Source organism: Myotis myotis, unplaced genomic scaffold, assembly GCF_014108235.1.
Source record: "Myotis myotis isolate mMyoMyo1 unplaced genomic scaffold, mMyoMyo1.p scaffold_m19_p_2, whole genome shotgun sequence".
NCBI lineage: Eukaryota > Metazoa > Chordata > Mammalia > Chiroptera > Vespertilionidae > Myotis > Myotis myotis.
The window spans coordinates 19,891,138-19,905,431 of NW_023416324.1; the positions used below are offsets into that span (position 1 = coordinate 19,891,138).

Sequence of the window (14,294 nt, forward strand, 5' to 3'; positions counted from 1 at the left end):
CCGGGCTGTTGTGTCCATTGTTTACTGTCCAGTCCTGTAACCCCTCTGCCTAGAACAGTGCTGGGCACAGACTTAGTGCTTGATAAATATGTGCAACGAGTGGTTGAGGACACATGGATCCAAGTCCAAACCTTCCATCACTACTGTCACACACTGGAAAAATCATGTAACCCCTTTGAACCTCAGTTTCCTCATCTGTGAAGTGGGGACACGAAGGACCACCTCCTAGAGATGGAGAAAGGACGACATTCGAGCTCAGGATATAGGGATGGCTGCTGAGCGGGGCCTTTGCACCCCAGAACCCGCCAAGCTGGAGTTGGATGGGCCCAGCCCCCACGGCAGAGGCTGGGCGGGAGGCAGGCGGCTTCCTTGACGGGGAGGTGAGGGGGAGGAGCACGTTAGATCAATGTGGGAAGGTGGGATTAATTCTGAGGAGATCTGGAGTGTCAGGCGGGATATGGGGGTGCACTCTGTTCTCTAAGGAGGAGGTGGGGTAGCGGGCGTGCCTGCCCCCCAAGACCTCAAGGACTGGAGGAGTGGGCGCTGCCCCTCCCGGAAGAACCCTCAGCTCAGTTCCGGAGTGGAGGCGCTCGGGCAGCAAGGCAATTAGCGCCCCACTAGGATCGGATTCGGATTCGACGTGCGGCTCCGCGCCAGGTAGGGATGGGGAGGCTGGCAGTGGCGAGGGGGGCAGTGGGGTGCTTGGGCGTAGGAAAGAGGTGTCTGGGCACTGACCTCTGGCCACCCAGTCGGGCTGCCTGAATCGAGATGCTCAAGAGATGGGACCTCGGTCCTCCTCCCCTGGCGGGTGCTCCCTCGCGAGGGGGGCGGGGAAGTGAGGGGGTCCCCTTCCCTCTCGGGGCAGGGGAGGGGGCGGAGGCTCGTCCATCGCCCTCCTAACCCCCAGGGCTGGAGGGGGAAGGGAGAAGCCGGGACCCCCACCCCAGGGGAGGGCCCGGGCAAACGCTGCGGGGCGTCTCCCTCGCAGTCCCTCCTCCCGCCCCCCGCCCGCCCTCCGGCCGCCTCTGTCGCCGCGCGCCGCAGCAGCGCCGCCTTCCCTGCGCAGTCGGTGTCTCCGCGTCGCCGGTGAGTGGGGGCCGCTCCGGTCGGGGCTGGGGGATGCGGGGAGGGGGCCGGCCGGAGGGAGGGGGCCACGTCCAGGGCTCCCCACCCCGACGCTGCCGCGCCCCCCGGAACCCTCCCTCCGGGCGCGCGGGGAGGGGGGCCGCCGGGGCACCGCGCGCGGAGCTCTCCAGGGTGCTGACCTCGGAGTGGCCCGCGCGGAGGGCTCGGCTTCGGCCGCCGCAGCGCGCCCCCTCCAGGAGGGGCGGCTCGGCCGGCGCTGCCGGGATTGAGGCGGGGGGCTGGGGCGAGAGCTGCGGGAGGTCCAGGGGGTCCCCGGGCCGGTTCCCCAGGTCGAGCTGTGAGTCCGCCCCATTGTGGGGACTGGGGTCTTTGCCAGACAACAGAATCTTCTACCGCCGTCATTTCCACGTCTTCCCACCGGGAGGGGCAACTCCGAGGGTGGCGGGGAAGAGGGGGCCCGGGAAGCTCTCTCCTGCCCAGCGCACCTCTCTGCCCCCACCCCATGACCCAGTTCCTTGGACCTTGAGGAGGGACTAGGGGACACACTCGGCCACCCCGGCCACAGGCCTGTCCTCAGCCCCTCCCACACACTTGTTCACCCTCGGCTTGGGCAGGAGAGGCTGGTTTAGAAGGGAGGGCGGCCAACTTACAGCAACATGCATGTGAGACTCTGCTGGGGGCACACAGGCGCATCTCCCTCACTGTGAGGGGTGCATACCTAGTCACATGCACATGCACAGACAGGGATTGAGGCACATGGGGAGACACATGCAGTGCAGAAACCAGCGACACACGTGCATACATGAGCACATGCACTCACACACACGCTCACTCACATGTGCACAGAGCTGCGTGCAAATTCACACACAAGGAACCCCCTCGCCCTGTCGCACAGCCCTAAGCCAGGGAGATTCACCTGCACATACTCCCGCATCTTTGCCCAGAACTGCCTGGCTGTCTCTCTCCGTTGCTGTCCCCTCAGCCCTCCACACTCTAAGCTCCCGCACGAGGGGGACCTTTCTGGACTAGAGGCCAGGTGAGTGCTGGGGAGGGGTGGCTGGCTGCAGGTCTCCCTGGAGGAGGGACCCATCGAGGTCTGAGAAGGGCTGCAGCTCCCTTTCCTGGGACCCGGCAGCGCCCCTGGGGAGAGAAAGACGGCAAGGGAGCCTGAGGGTCCCATGTGCAGCTGGCCACATGCGAGGTGTCGGCATGGGAGCTGGCTTGTGATGACATATGGGATCGTGGGCTGGCATGTTGTGATGGGAAGGGTATGGGAGTTGTGCATGCGTGGTGCCCTGTGTCCTCCCATGTGAGTTGGAGAGCAGAGGGAATGTTGTCGTATGTGGAAGCATGGTGACCCATGGTTGGGTGTGGGCTGGTGTGTGGCAGGGGACCCAGCATATGGATTTGGTGAGCTGTGTGTCATGTGTCAGTATGCATTCATGTGTGTGTGGTGCATGCGTCTTGCGGCATCTAGTACATGGAAGTCATTTTTATTTGTTTAACATTTATCTAGCACTTACATGTGCAGACATTCTAAATGCTTCCCATGTGTTAACTAATTTGATTCCACAACCCTCATGAGGTAGGTACTATTATCCCCACTTTACAGATGAGCCAGAGAGAGTTTAAGGAAATTGCCCAAGGTCACATTGCTGGTAAGAGGCAGAGCTGGGACTTAAACCCAGGTGGTCTGGCTCTAAGCCCACGCCAACACCTATCTTATGCCATCCCCCGTGGAGCACAGGTGTGTGGGAGAACAGGCCAGTGGGTGGGCTGCAGGTGTATTTCGTGGTCATCAGGCATATGTGAGACAATGAGGGGGCCGTGGGGAGGAGGGAGGTGGACCAGAAGGCTGCTCTGCACCTCCCTGGGAAACGCTGGGAGTCAGTCTTATGACTCCATGGCTGTGACACTTGAACCAGGTCACCTCACTCCCTTGATCCTGTCTTCTCATCTGTAAAATGGGACTAATCCCTAGGCTTCGCTTGGGAGGGTGAAGTGGTGTATATCTGTGAAGGCCCAGTGGCTGGCCCTGAGCAGGGCCTTAGTGAAAGTAAGCCCCTTCCCTTCCTGTCTCCAGGCCTGTTCCCTGGGGAAGGGTGAGGTCTGGGGAAGTGGTGTGGAGCCTGTCACGGAGGCAGGATGCCTGGGTGCAGGCTGTGACCTGGGCCAGCTCCTCTCTCTCACTGAGTCAAAAGAGAGGCTGGGTGTCTGGTATTTGGGGGCCCTCCTGGAGTGGTGTCAAGGGACCAGGAGGGCCTGACTTCCCCTCTCCATTCCTTGACTCTCTGGGGGACCTAGGTAGGACTCAGCTCAGTGGCCATGGGCAAGCAGAACAGCAAGCTTCGGCCCGAGATGCTGCAAGACCTGCGGGAGAACACGGAGTTCTCGGAGCTGGAGCTGCAGGAGTGGTACAAGGGCTTCCTCAAGGACTGCCCCACGGGCATCCTCAACGTGGACGAATTCAAGAAGATCTACGCCAACTTCTTCCCTTATGGTGACGCCTCCAAGTTCGCTGAGCACGTCTTCCGCACCTTCGACACCAACAGCGATGGCACCATTGACTTCCGGGAGTTCATCATCGCGCTGAGCGTGACCTCGCGTGGCCGCCTGGAGCAGAAGCTCATGTGGGCCTTCAGCATGTACGACCTGGACGGCAATGGCTACATCAGCCGCGAGGAGATGCTGGAGATTGTGCAGGTGGGCCCCGGGCCCCTCAGAATGCCAGGTGCAGGGCCCAGCAGTGTGCACCCCACCCCTTTCCATCCTCTTGACAGCCCTGTGGGTAGGAGGCAGCAGGTGCTATTCTTACAGCCCATTTAAAAAACTCTTTCATTAGGAAATCTTTTCTCATTTAAAGAAAAGTTGAGTAAATTCCCATAAACCCTTTAGCCAGATCCACCAATATTGACCACCACTGCTTTATCATTGTGTGTGTGTGTGCACATGTGTGTAACGTTTTGTTGTTCCGGACAGGACCCTTTACCCCCAGATACATCGGGATAGAGTCCCTAAGACAGGGACATCCTCTTACATAGCCCACATTATGATCATCAGAGTCAGGGCATTTAACACAGAAACAATGCTGTTATCTAACCTACAGACCATATTCCAATTTTGCCAAATGTCTTCATAATACTCTCTTTTGCCCTGATCTAGGATCATACATTGCATTTTGTTTTCGTGTCTCTTTAGTCGCTGTTAGTCTGTGACAGTTCCTCAGCCTTTCTTTGTCTTTCAAGATTTGACATTCCTGCAGAGTACAGGCCAGTTACGTTGAATCGATCCTCATTTACTCAAGAGAAAACAGTTGCTCAGAGAGGTAAAGACATTTGCTTGAGGCCACACAGCCTGTGAGTGGGCCACCTGGATTCACAGTCCACATTCCATCTGGATACCCAGCCACAAACCAACTAATTAATTCAGGACTCTCTAATAGCCTCGTGCTTACAGCGATGAGCTCCGTGCATCTTTACAGCAGCCTCATGAGGCTCAGAGAGGTGAAGTGACTTGTCCAAGGTCACACAGCATATAAGAGGGGTCAAGCTCAAGCTGGCTACCACTCAGAGCTACCTCTTGAAAAGGGTCTGGCTTCCCATTCTGGAGTTCGACTCAACTCTTAGGTAGCTCATCTGAAAAATTCTGATCTTACAGGGAGAATTTAGGACCTGATAAGAATGTCATTTTAATACAAATTTAAGTGTGACCTGTTAGCTTTTCTCAAAAAGCGTCCAGAGTGTCCATGCCCTCATGCAGCACTAAAGACCATCGAGGCTCCGGTTCTCTTTACCCATCCAGTTCCTTGTACCCGAGCTTCTGCTTCTTCACCTGTAAGTGAGGATGTTAGCCCTCAAGGCTACGGCAGGTGTAGAGTGGGACGGGACTCTGGCAGAAGGCCCCGCAGACAGTTGGTTCTTGGTAAACGTTGTGATTCTCTTCCTGCACATTCTCTGCTCCAGCCGGAATGGCCTTTTCAACGTCCTTGGAATGTGCCCTGAGTAATCCTGCCGCACAGCTTTGCTCAAGCCCTTGCTCCCCTTCCTTCCGCCTTTCTTTTCGTCCCTCAGCTCTGCCGACTGCTCCCCACTTCTAACTCACCTCGCCCTACTGGACTCGTCGGCTTCTCTGCCACTAGGGCCTGGGTCTGCTCTCTCCAGCTAGAGTAGAATGGGCTGCCTTGGGATGTGGTGCCTCCCTTTGCCTGTCAAGAGGGGAAAGCCTTTACGTTTGTCAGTGACTCCCGCGGGCCAGGCGTTAAGTCTCTAGTTGATGGGTAGTGGGGAGTTCTGGGGGTTCTGGTGGAAAGGCTGAGGTAGCCAGAGTGGTGGAGGATTACTGAGGGGTTGGGCAGCAGCTGGATACCAGCCAATGTGGCGGGGTGTTCATGTTTTACCACTTAGCGCGGTTGCACTGGTATATACTGGTAAATCTCAGCCCTGCTGGGGGCGCCAGCCAGTCCCATTCCCTGGGCATCCTCGGGACGGCCTGGCTGGCCTCTGCTGGCTGGGCCCTGGTTTCCCTCGCTACAGCCCATCAGTCAGCCCCAGAGGCCAGTGCAGCCAGGCAAGCCCCAGTGCCTGATTAATGACAAGTCAGCTCCAGGGAAACAATGAGTGAGCAGCAATTCCAGACAATTAATTAGGAGGCCCACAAGGGGGCGTTCACTAAGTCACTTGCTCAGTCCTTCTCAGACTCTGTCCTGTGGTCAGTACACTAGAAGAGAAGAAACTGCATCTTGGCTGCTTGGGGCTCCCACCCTGGTGGGCAGGCCACACTGCCCAGCTTGGTGACAGGGTTGTAAATGTGGCATCTGGAAGCTCAGGGGACTGAAGGTCAGGGAAGAACTGAGGATGTGGTGGATGAGTAACAATTAGTATACAAGCTGCTGTTTACTGACTACTTACTCTAGCCAGTCACTGTTCTATACACATGATCTCATTTAATCCGTTAGACAATCCCCACGAGAGAGATATGATTACCCCATTTTACAGATGAGAAAACTGAGGCTCACAGAGGTTAAGTACTTGTTGAAGGCTACATAGCAAGTGATTAGTGGAAACAGGATGCCACTCCAGGTCCCCCTTACCTCACGGCCCCCGCGGATCATCACCACCCACAAGCATCTCTCCAGCAACTAAGAGGAAGTGGGTTCTAATCTGATCTCTGCCATGAATTCCCTTCCTGAGCCTTTATTTCTTATCTGGAAAATAGGGATAAAGTACCTGACACATAAATGGTAGCTGGTATTGTCGTTCCAGGCAGAGGCTGTGAATGCTGGGGAACCGGAAAGGTGCAGGAGTGTTTAGTTGTGGCAGAATCACCTACCCGTGGAGGCCTGATAGTGGAGGGGTCAGAGGGACCAGATTGTAAAAACTCTGAATGCCAAGGGCCAAATGGCTTGGACTTGGTACAGAGGGCAGTGGGAGGTGCCAGTGGCTTTCGAAAGGGAAGTTCCTGCCAGAAGCCCGCACGGTGCTCAGCTCTGGGGATATGGGCACTAGCTAGATGTCCACGGTCCTTATGTGTATGTTGGGGACTAGGAACAATCCAACAAAGGCGTCCCCTGCGGTGTCCCCTAAGGAGAAGCCCAGGAGACTCCGAGCGGGCATATGGGCCCCGACCAGCATGGATCCGAGGAGGGCTCCCTAGACAAGCGCCATGGAAGCTGAGCCGCAAGGAGTGGGAGGCAGCAGAAGAAGGAGCTGAGTGCACGGCAGGTCTGGAGGGAGGCCTGCGGATGACTGGAGAGAGGGGGCGGCCCGCTGGGCTGGGGACGTGGTGGTGGAGATCTGTGTTTAGAAAGAGCTCTCGGAGGCAGCGTGGGGGCACAGACCCAGGGAATGAGGCTGGGAGAGACCAGGTGGAGGCCAAAGCCGGATCTGAGGCAGGGTACATTTGTGGTATGGGCGAAGGGGAGCAGGTTTCTTGGAGGTGGCTTCAGTAGCGAAAAGCTGGAAGATGGAGACGATCGGCCCGGTCCTTGAGCCGATCCCACCCGCCAAGCCCCACGTGCTCTGTGTACTTTTAGCGCAACCCCCCTTGGTGTGCCTCGGAGCTCCTGCACGTGGGCGACTACTGCCTAGGGTCCCGCCGAGTCCAGGTTGTCCCCGCCCCCGGCAGATGCTCATTTGCGTTTATTTGCATAACATTCCCCGCCCCCTCTGGGCCCTGCAGCCTCCGGCCTTCCAGCCCTCACGGCGGCCCAGCGCCCCCTGCCGGCCACAGGGGTACCGCAGCCCAGTGCCACCTGTCGCAGCCCAATTCCCTCTGTCTGTGCCCAGCGTGGGGCACCCGGAGTTTCCGAGAAACAACGCTAAAACCGTGCTTACCCGGGAAACTGCAGCCCCATGTCTTCCCACATCTCTGCTCACCCCCTGCACTCAGCTACCCCAAAACTGCCGGCGCCTGCTCGGAGCTCCCCGCGGCGCTCTTTGGAAATGCCTATCCCTCGGTCAGCAACTGCTCTCCCACCTGCGCGCCACGGAACTTGGCCCGGGCCCTCGCCTACAGACTCCCCTCCTGGGAAACCTTTCCAGACACTCCCTCCCGGACCCCGGGGCCCCCACTCCCCCGTGACCCCCTCTCCACTCGTCAGTGTAACTGGGGGCGCTTCTGAAGGTTGGGGTGGGGGTGCTCGGCAGCCTCCTCTCACTCCCCGCCTTCCCCTCCCGACCCCCAGGCCATTTACAAGATGGTTTCGTCGGTGATGAAGATGCCGGAGGACGAGTCGACCCCGGAGAAGAGGACGGAGAAAATCTTCCGCCAAATGGACACGAATAACGACGGTGAGGGGCAGGGGCGGGCGCCACCTCCTCCCCCTCCGCGGCTCTGCCCTCTGCCTCCCCTCACACGCGGGTCGCCTTCTCCCCGACACCGTTCCCTCCCGCTGCAGGCAAGCTGTCCCTGGAGGAGTTCATCCGCGGAGCCAAGAGCGACCCGTCCATCGTGCGCCTGCTGCAGTGCGACCCCAGCAGCGCCTCCCAGTTCTGAGCGAGGAGCCAGGTCCCCTCCTCCCCGCCTCCACCGGCCGCTCCCGGCTCTCGCTTCCCCTCCCTTGTGTCTCTCCAGGCTGGGGGTCAGACTGGGCCTTCCCCCCAGGGTCCGCACTCTGGGGGGAGCCTATGGAAAAGGGAACCCTGCCGTCCTCCCAAGGCCCAAGCAAGCGGTTAGCACCCCCAATCCAAGGCCATCTCTCCCTTCGGCAAAGATAGGGAGACAGGCTCTGTCGTGGTCCTCCCCTCCGAGTCAGCCTTCCCCTACCTCGATCTCAGAATTTCAACCAGCCCCCCTCCCAACCCACACACACAGCCCCGAGGCCAGACGTCCCTGCCCCAATCACTGGCAGTTCCCCCTCCCCCACCCCACCCTGGTAGGTCTCAGCCTGGGTGGGGAACGTGGAAACCGAGCGCAGGTGAGGAGCCAGTCTTTTTATTTGGAGGGGAGAGAAGGATTGGGGGGCGGGGCGCGGAGGGATAAGGATAAAGCTTCCTGGAGCCATCCTTCCCTTCCTGCTGCAGCTTTTGTTGGCTGGAGACCACGCTGCAAAAGGAAAACCTCCCAATTGCAGTGTGAGCCCCATGAACCCCCGCCCGCCTTTCAGCACGTGGATGAACACAGGCCCACAGACACAGCTAACCGCCCCCGCCCCCTGCATCCTGCGTGGGAAAGCACAGGCCCTGGCTGAGCCCTCCCCTGCTGCATGCCTCCCGGCCGAGCGTCTCTGTTCTTTTTAATAACTTCAGAATAAAGTCTCACTTCAGCGCAGAGCGTGGGTGGCCGGGGGAGGGGTTTAAAATCCCCACCCAGATCCGGGAATGGCCACCGAGCCCTCACCGGCCAGCTCCAGGGATCCTGGCCTGGTCACAGTGCAGACTTGGTTGCAGGTCCCCGTGCTCATGGGGTTGGGTGAGGCAGCAGCTGTCAGATGGTCAGCGGGCCAGAGCTGGGGCAGCTCATCAGGTCATGGCCTTCCGCAGGCTCCGGGCTCTCCTGCATCTGCGGAGACAGGGGAGGCTGCCAGGCTGTGGACCTGGGTCTGGGTCTCCTCCAGGCCCCCCGGGGAGACGAGGCTCCCTGAAGCAGAGCGGCATCACTGCATCCCAGGCCACACCCTTGGAGGGCCCCCAGTTCCAGCCCAGATGACCCCCCCCACTCAAGTCCTGGGCCCTGGGTGAACCAGGAGCCAACGGTGTGTCTTAGCTGGGAGATCTGACCCCTCTGAGCCTCCAGGCCTCTCCCTTTGGTCCTGGGGAGAACACTGTCGCCCCAGTTCTCAAGTGGGAGCCCCATGCAGAGGGATGGGGGCTGCCCAGCAGGGGCTCCCAGAAAATGAGGGGAGTCACGGCTGTGGAGGGGAAGGCAGGCCTTACCATGTGGTGGCTGCTTTTCCCCCACCAGGGCCTCAGTTCCAGCAGCTGGTGGGCTAGCTGAGCGCATCGCACAGCGAACACACTCTCTGTCACGCAGAACACAAGTGCGATACCCCAGAGGCACAGGCTGGAGCTCTGCAGGGACACAGGGGGCAGAGATGGCCACAGGGGTTGGGGGTGGGCGGGCAAGGCTCCAAGAACCCTTCCCACCTCTGATGAGCACTTGATTGACCCCCCACTCCCCACCCCATCCCAGGCCTAAGGACTCACATAAATGCGTGTGGGGTCGAAGGGACAGTCGGGTGCCAGGGCCAGTAGTTCGGGGCTCTCAAAAGTGCAGGCGGCCAGCAGTGCCCGGCCCTGGGTGGCAAAGGTCACAGCGATCGAGGCCAAGAGTCCAAGAGCACAGGTCAGAGAGAGAAGGGCACAGGCCACACTTGAACTAAATACTGCCCAGCGCTGGATAGGAGAGACCACTGGTCAGTGGCTATTGGGCTCCACCCCACATGGGCAGTTCTGGCCCCCATGGGGTCAGCTCACCCCCTCCCAGCAGGCCAGGCCCTTCTTTCCCCAAAGCCCCATTCCAGGAGGTGCCACATACCAGAGGGATGCTGGGGAGGTAGCGTGACAACACAATGGCTGCGATGCCCGAGGTGATGACCTGTGGGGAGACTCAAGTCAGCCCTGACCCTCCTGCTGGAGGAGAGCGGGCAGTGAGGTCAGGGCCCCTCTCAGATAAGGATTCCACCAATGCCAACTGGAGCCCTCAAGCCGCCTCCTCCCCCCACTGCTTTGCCTTAGCTTCATTACTTTGATCTGCATGGAGGCACTGCCCCCTCATGGTCCAGCCCCCAAGTGATGTTTCTAAAGCACAGTCACTTCCTGCCTACAACCTTCCATGGCTCCCCACTGCCCATAGCTGTGTAGCTCCAACAGGGACCTGTGTATCCCAGGGCCGCAGCGGCATGTACCAGGATATGTATGACTTGCCTCCCGGGAGTGGAAGAGATTTGGGAAGAAACTAAGTAACTCGCTGTCAAGGAACTAAACACAAAATAAACAAATCAGAACACTTTATGGAGAATTCAAAATCTTAGGAGTACGTTATCTCAAGCTCTCAGTGACCTGGCCTCAGTCCCAGCAGCATCTCAGCCCCACCCTGCCAAGCCTCTTCCTCATTGCCCTAGATGTAGACACCCACACACAGCCTGCTCATGATGCTGTCCGCACAGCGCCCTCTCAGCCCCAAGAGTTGGCTGGCTAACCCACCAGCTGCCCCCTGGCTCTCTGGGGCTCCATTCAGCCAGGCTTCCTTCCTGAGCTCCCTCACTGTATCAGGCATGGGCTGCACCCATAGGAGGCAGGTGGTATAGAAGGACTCCAGCAATGTCTGTAACTCACTGTGCAGCCATGAGTAGGTGCCTCAGCCTCTCTGGGCTAAGTCCTGCTCTGCACGCTGAGCTTATGGAAAAGACACTGACTTTGGTGTCAGATACATTGTGTCAAATCCAGCCTGGCCTCTTTGCTTCAGCAGGAGGCTGGGTGAGTCCCTGAGAGGTTTCCCCCTGTCGTGATAATAATGGCCCCATGTTGCTGAGAACAGTGAGAATTAAATGAGGAAATGAGGGTAAAGCGGAAGTGGTCCATCCTGGAGCCCATAATCCTGAGCTCACGGCCTTCCTTGCCTTCTATCCAGGCTGGTGAGAGGAAAATACAAGAGTAATAATAACGCCAAAGCACCGCACACATCGCCATGGCTCAGCCTGTCCCACTGACGGAGGCACTCCTTGCTGGGCTGGCCGAGCTTCGTTATGCAGGGGAGGGAACAGGCTGACAGGGAAAAATAAGTCCCTTAGCCAGGAGGTGGCAGGGAAGGACCTGACGCTGACATGCGGACATTCCCCAAAGGGCTGTGGCCACCTCTGTGGCTAGGTGGGAAAGAACTTTATGCACTTGAGAATACCGGGCTCCTTCATTCATGTATTCATCAAGCCGGTCTCGACATCCAGGCATAACCGTGGCTACCATTTATTCAGTACTTATGTAGACCAGGCCTCATGCTAAGCTTCTGAAACATTGTTTTTTCAGTGTCTCCAGAACAGACCTGAGCTATTCCCACTTCCATACCTTTGCATCTGCCATTCTCTGTACTTGGAATGCTATCCCAGCTTCCTCTACTACCTGTTGGCCACACACCGGGGCTATGGAAATTGCACCCTATCCTGGAATTCCTCCTCAGCCATCAGTGCCCAGCTCAGGGGCTGCTCCCTCGGTGAACCCTCCTGAGCGCTCTCCAGCTGAGCGGCTGCTCCTTCCTTCTGTCCAGTGGCATCTTGCCTATTGCCCGCTATACTCATCATCCCAGCTCACAGCAGCGAGGCTGAGCATGTGGCAGACACTGTGCCAAGCACTTCAGTGGATGATCCCGTCCAGTGCTCACCAGGACCCTCTGTGGTGGCCACTGTTACGATCCCCACTTTATAGATGAGGAAGCTGAGGTAAAGGGAGCTTGGGTGGCTCATGCCGTTGGTAAGTGGAGCAGGGGTTAGTGCGTGGGCTCTCTACTGGCCCATCCCAGGCTCTGGGTGGAGACTCACTGGAAACCTTTCCGGCCCCCGCCAGCCCCGCCAGCCCCTCCCGGCCTGGGCCTACCAGGATGGCAGAGGTGACCGAGAGGATGTTGACCACGCAGTACTGCAGAGCCACGGTGTCGTGGGGGGCAGCCACGTAGCGCAGCACGGTGCCGTGGAGCAAGGCGGCCGCGATGAAGCTCATGTGGCCCAGCACCACCAGCACCAGCCCCGTCTTCATCAGCACCTTCCGGAAGTCATCCACACTCAGGCCACCTGTGGGGGACAGCGTGTCAGGGCCATGGGTGAGGCTCATCCTGCCATGTTCTTGGGGACCCTGTGCCAAGAGGTAGTCCCCAGGAATCAGGGAGGGATGGGGCCATCCAGTCACAGACACTCCGTGTGACCCTGTGCCAGCCCCTTTCTGAGGCCCAGATGACTCCCGTGTCAGACGGGGAAGGCTTGGTCTGGCTGATCTGAGAACCCAGAGCCTGCAGGACCCTCTGCAGCTGCAGATGGAGGAGAGTCAGAGGGCAGGTGATAGGCTGGACAGGCATGTGGAACCGGAATGGCATCGTGTAGATTAACTGCTGGCCAAACAGGAAGGGGCACAGCAGCTTTGTCCCAGGGCCCTGACCCACCTCGCCCCATCCACCCACCCACCTGGCACCCAGATACCACCCGGCCCTGAGCCAGGCGGGCTCATAAACAACAGCAGCATCCCAGGCCCAAGACTTTGGTCCAACTGGAGGCACCGTGCCACCGCCGCGGGCTATGCCTGGAGCGCTGGGCAGAGAGTCTGAGGGCAGGCCCTGGCTTGTTGCTAAGTCACCATTCTTGGAGCACTTAGCCGTGTGGTTGCATCCTGGTAAGCACTCCACTCTTAGAGCTCCTTTATCCTCAGGGTAGTCCTAAGGAGGAGGGGCTACCACCCCATTTTACAGCAGAGGAAACTGAGGCTCACAAGGTCTCTTGGACTCCCCAGGTGTGTCTGATGCCAAGAGCAGCACCACTGAGCCCAGGGAGTGAGGGAGGGGGCATCCACCCCACTCCCCTCCGGATCCTGTTCGCCAATGGTCCTTCTCCCCACCCCAGGGAATGGCAGTAGGAACCCTGGGCAAGGCGAGGAAGCGGAAGGCAGGCGGCCTCTGGCTCAGAGCTCCCTGGGCCGGATTTCCTCCTGCGTCTTCCTTCTGGGCGAGGTGGGGGCAGCTCTCTCCAGCGTTTCTTCCCCGGCCTGGGGGGTGGGGAGGGGGGGGGTCCCGCCTCCGCAAGAGAGGAAACAGGGGAAGAGGCCGGAGGGCACCGCATCCCTCCACATCTCCGCTGGCACAACTGGCCAGAGCCCAGTGCCCTGCAGGGAAGGCGGCCTGGACTCCGGTCCCCGGCTCCCCCGACAGTGCTCCGCCCCGGCCGCAGCCTTGGGTGGTGCGGGCCTCCCGGGGTCCCCCCGCCCCACCCCGCCCCGCGGCTCACCAAGGCGCAGGCACATCTCGGCTCCCGCGCTGGGTCCCCGCGGCCGGCTCAGTGGGGCTCCAGAGGCTGCGGGCGGCCTGGCGGCTCCGCTCCCATCCCGGTCAGCGGCCGCCGCGCTCCCGCATTCGAGCCGCTCCCACTTCCCGCCGGAGCCCGGGCTCGCCGGCACCGCCGGCCTTCCTTCCCGTCACCCCCGGGGCGGCCCTGCCCCGGGAGGGCCCTGGCGGCCGGCTCGCATCCGGGCCGGTCAGACCGGCTGGGCAGCCCTTCCTGGCCCGCCCGTCTGAGTCACAGCGCTGGCCCCACCCCCCCGCCCGCCCGCCCGCCCGCCGGACCGGCACAATGAAGGGGCTCCCGAACTACAGCCAGGACTGGTAAAGTCCCTACTACGTGCTCCTGCCAGGACTGGTAAAGTCCCTACTACGTGCTCCTGCCAGGCCTGCACTTTTAAAGGGTCTCTAGAGAGTTTTCAAAGCATTTTCTTATTTTATCTCACCACGAGCTTAGGGGGCAGACATTAGTATCCCTGTAGACAAAGGTAAACAGGCCGGGAACAGAGAGAAAGCAATTTGCCTGAGGTCACCCTAAGGACAGACCCTGTCCCCCAGGCAGTGCCTTCTGCCACCCACTGCTGTGCTCCCCAGAGGATCCCCAGCCTTCACCTTGACCACAATCGCCCAGAGAATATGCGCACGACCCCCCTCTCCCGCTCCCTCGCTCCTCTGAGCTTCAGTTTCCACCTGTAAAGTGGGCATCACTGAAGTGGAGGCCTGGTGCACAGCTGTACCCG

The 14,294-nt window shown here is 59.6% G+C and overlaps 2 protein-coding genes across 8 annotated transcripts; one reads left to right on the forward strand and one right to left on the reverse strand.

Annotated features, from left to right (window-relative positions):
• Positions 1-997: 997 nt before the first annotated feature.
• Positions 998-8,853, forward strand: HPCA (hippocalcin). 4 transcript variants are annotated; one of them, XM_036351149.1, is made up of 5 exons: positions 998-1,086; positions 2,031-2,122; positions 3,391-3,789; positions 7,769-7,874; positions 7,982-8,853. In XM_036351149.1, exons 3-5 carry the CDS (start codon positions 3,412-3,414, stop codon positions 8,077-8,079), a joined length of 582 nt encoding a protein of 193 aa, XP_036207042.1. In that variant the 5' UTR covers positions 998-1,086; positions 2,031-2,122; positions 3,391-3,411; the 3' UTR covers positions 8,080-8,853. The 4 variants fall into 4 exon arrangements, with proteins under 4 accessions (XP_036207042.1, XP_036207044.1, XP_036207045.1 ...); XM_036351151.1 differs by lacking the exon at positions 2,031-2,122 and having other exon boundaries at positions 1,003-1,086; XM_036351152.1 differs by lacking the exon at positions 2,031-2,122 and having other exon boundaries at positions 1,013-1,086; positions 3,395-3,789.
• TMEM54 (transmembrane protein 54) lies at positions 8,497-13,769 on the reverse strand. 4 transcript variants are annotated; one of them, XM_036351148.1, is made up of 6 exons: positions 13,505-13,765; positions 12,111-12,304; positions 10,060-10,119; positions 9,729-9,818; positions 9,459-9,593; positions 8,497-9,084 (listed from the first exon to the last, which is right to left on the reverse strand). In XM_036351148.1, the coding sequence occupies exons 1-6, from the start codon at positions 13,518-13,520 to the stop codon at positions 9,010-9,012; spliced, it is 570 nt and encodes a 189-aa protein (XP_036207041.1). In that variant the 5' UTR covers positions 13,521-13,765; the 3' UTR covers positions 8,497-9,009. The 4 variants fall into 4 exon arrangements, with proteins under 4 accessions (XP_036207041.1, XP_036207038.1, XP_036207040.1 ...); XM_036351145.1 differs by having other exon boundaries at positions 8,497-9,102; positions 9,729-9,917; positions 13,505-13,764; XM_036351147.1 differs by having other exon boundaries at positions 8,502-9,102; positions 13,505-13,769.
• Between the last annotated feature and the right edge of the window lie 525 nt (positions 13,770-14,294).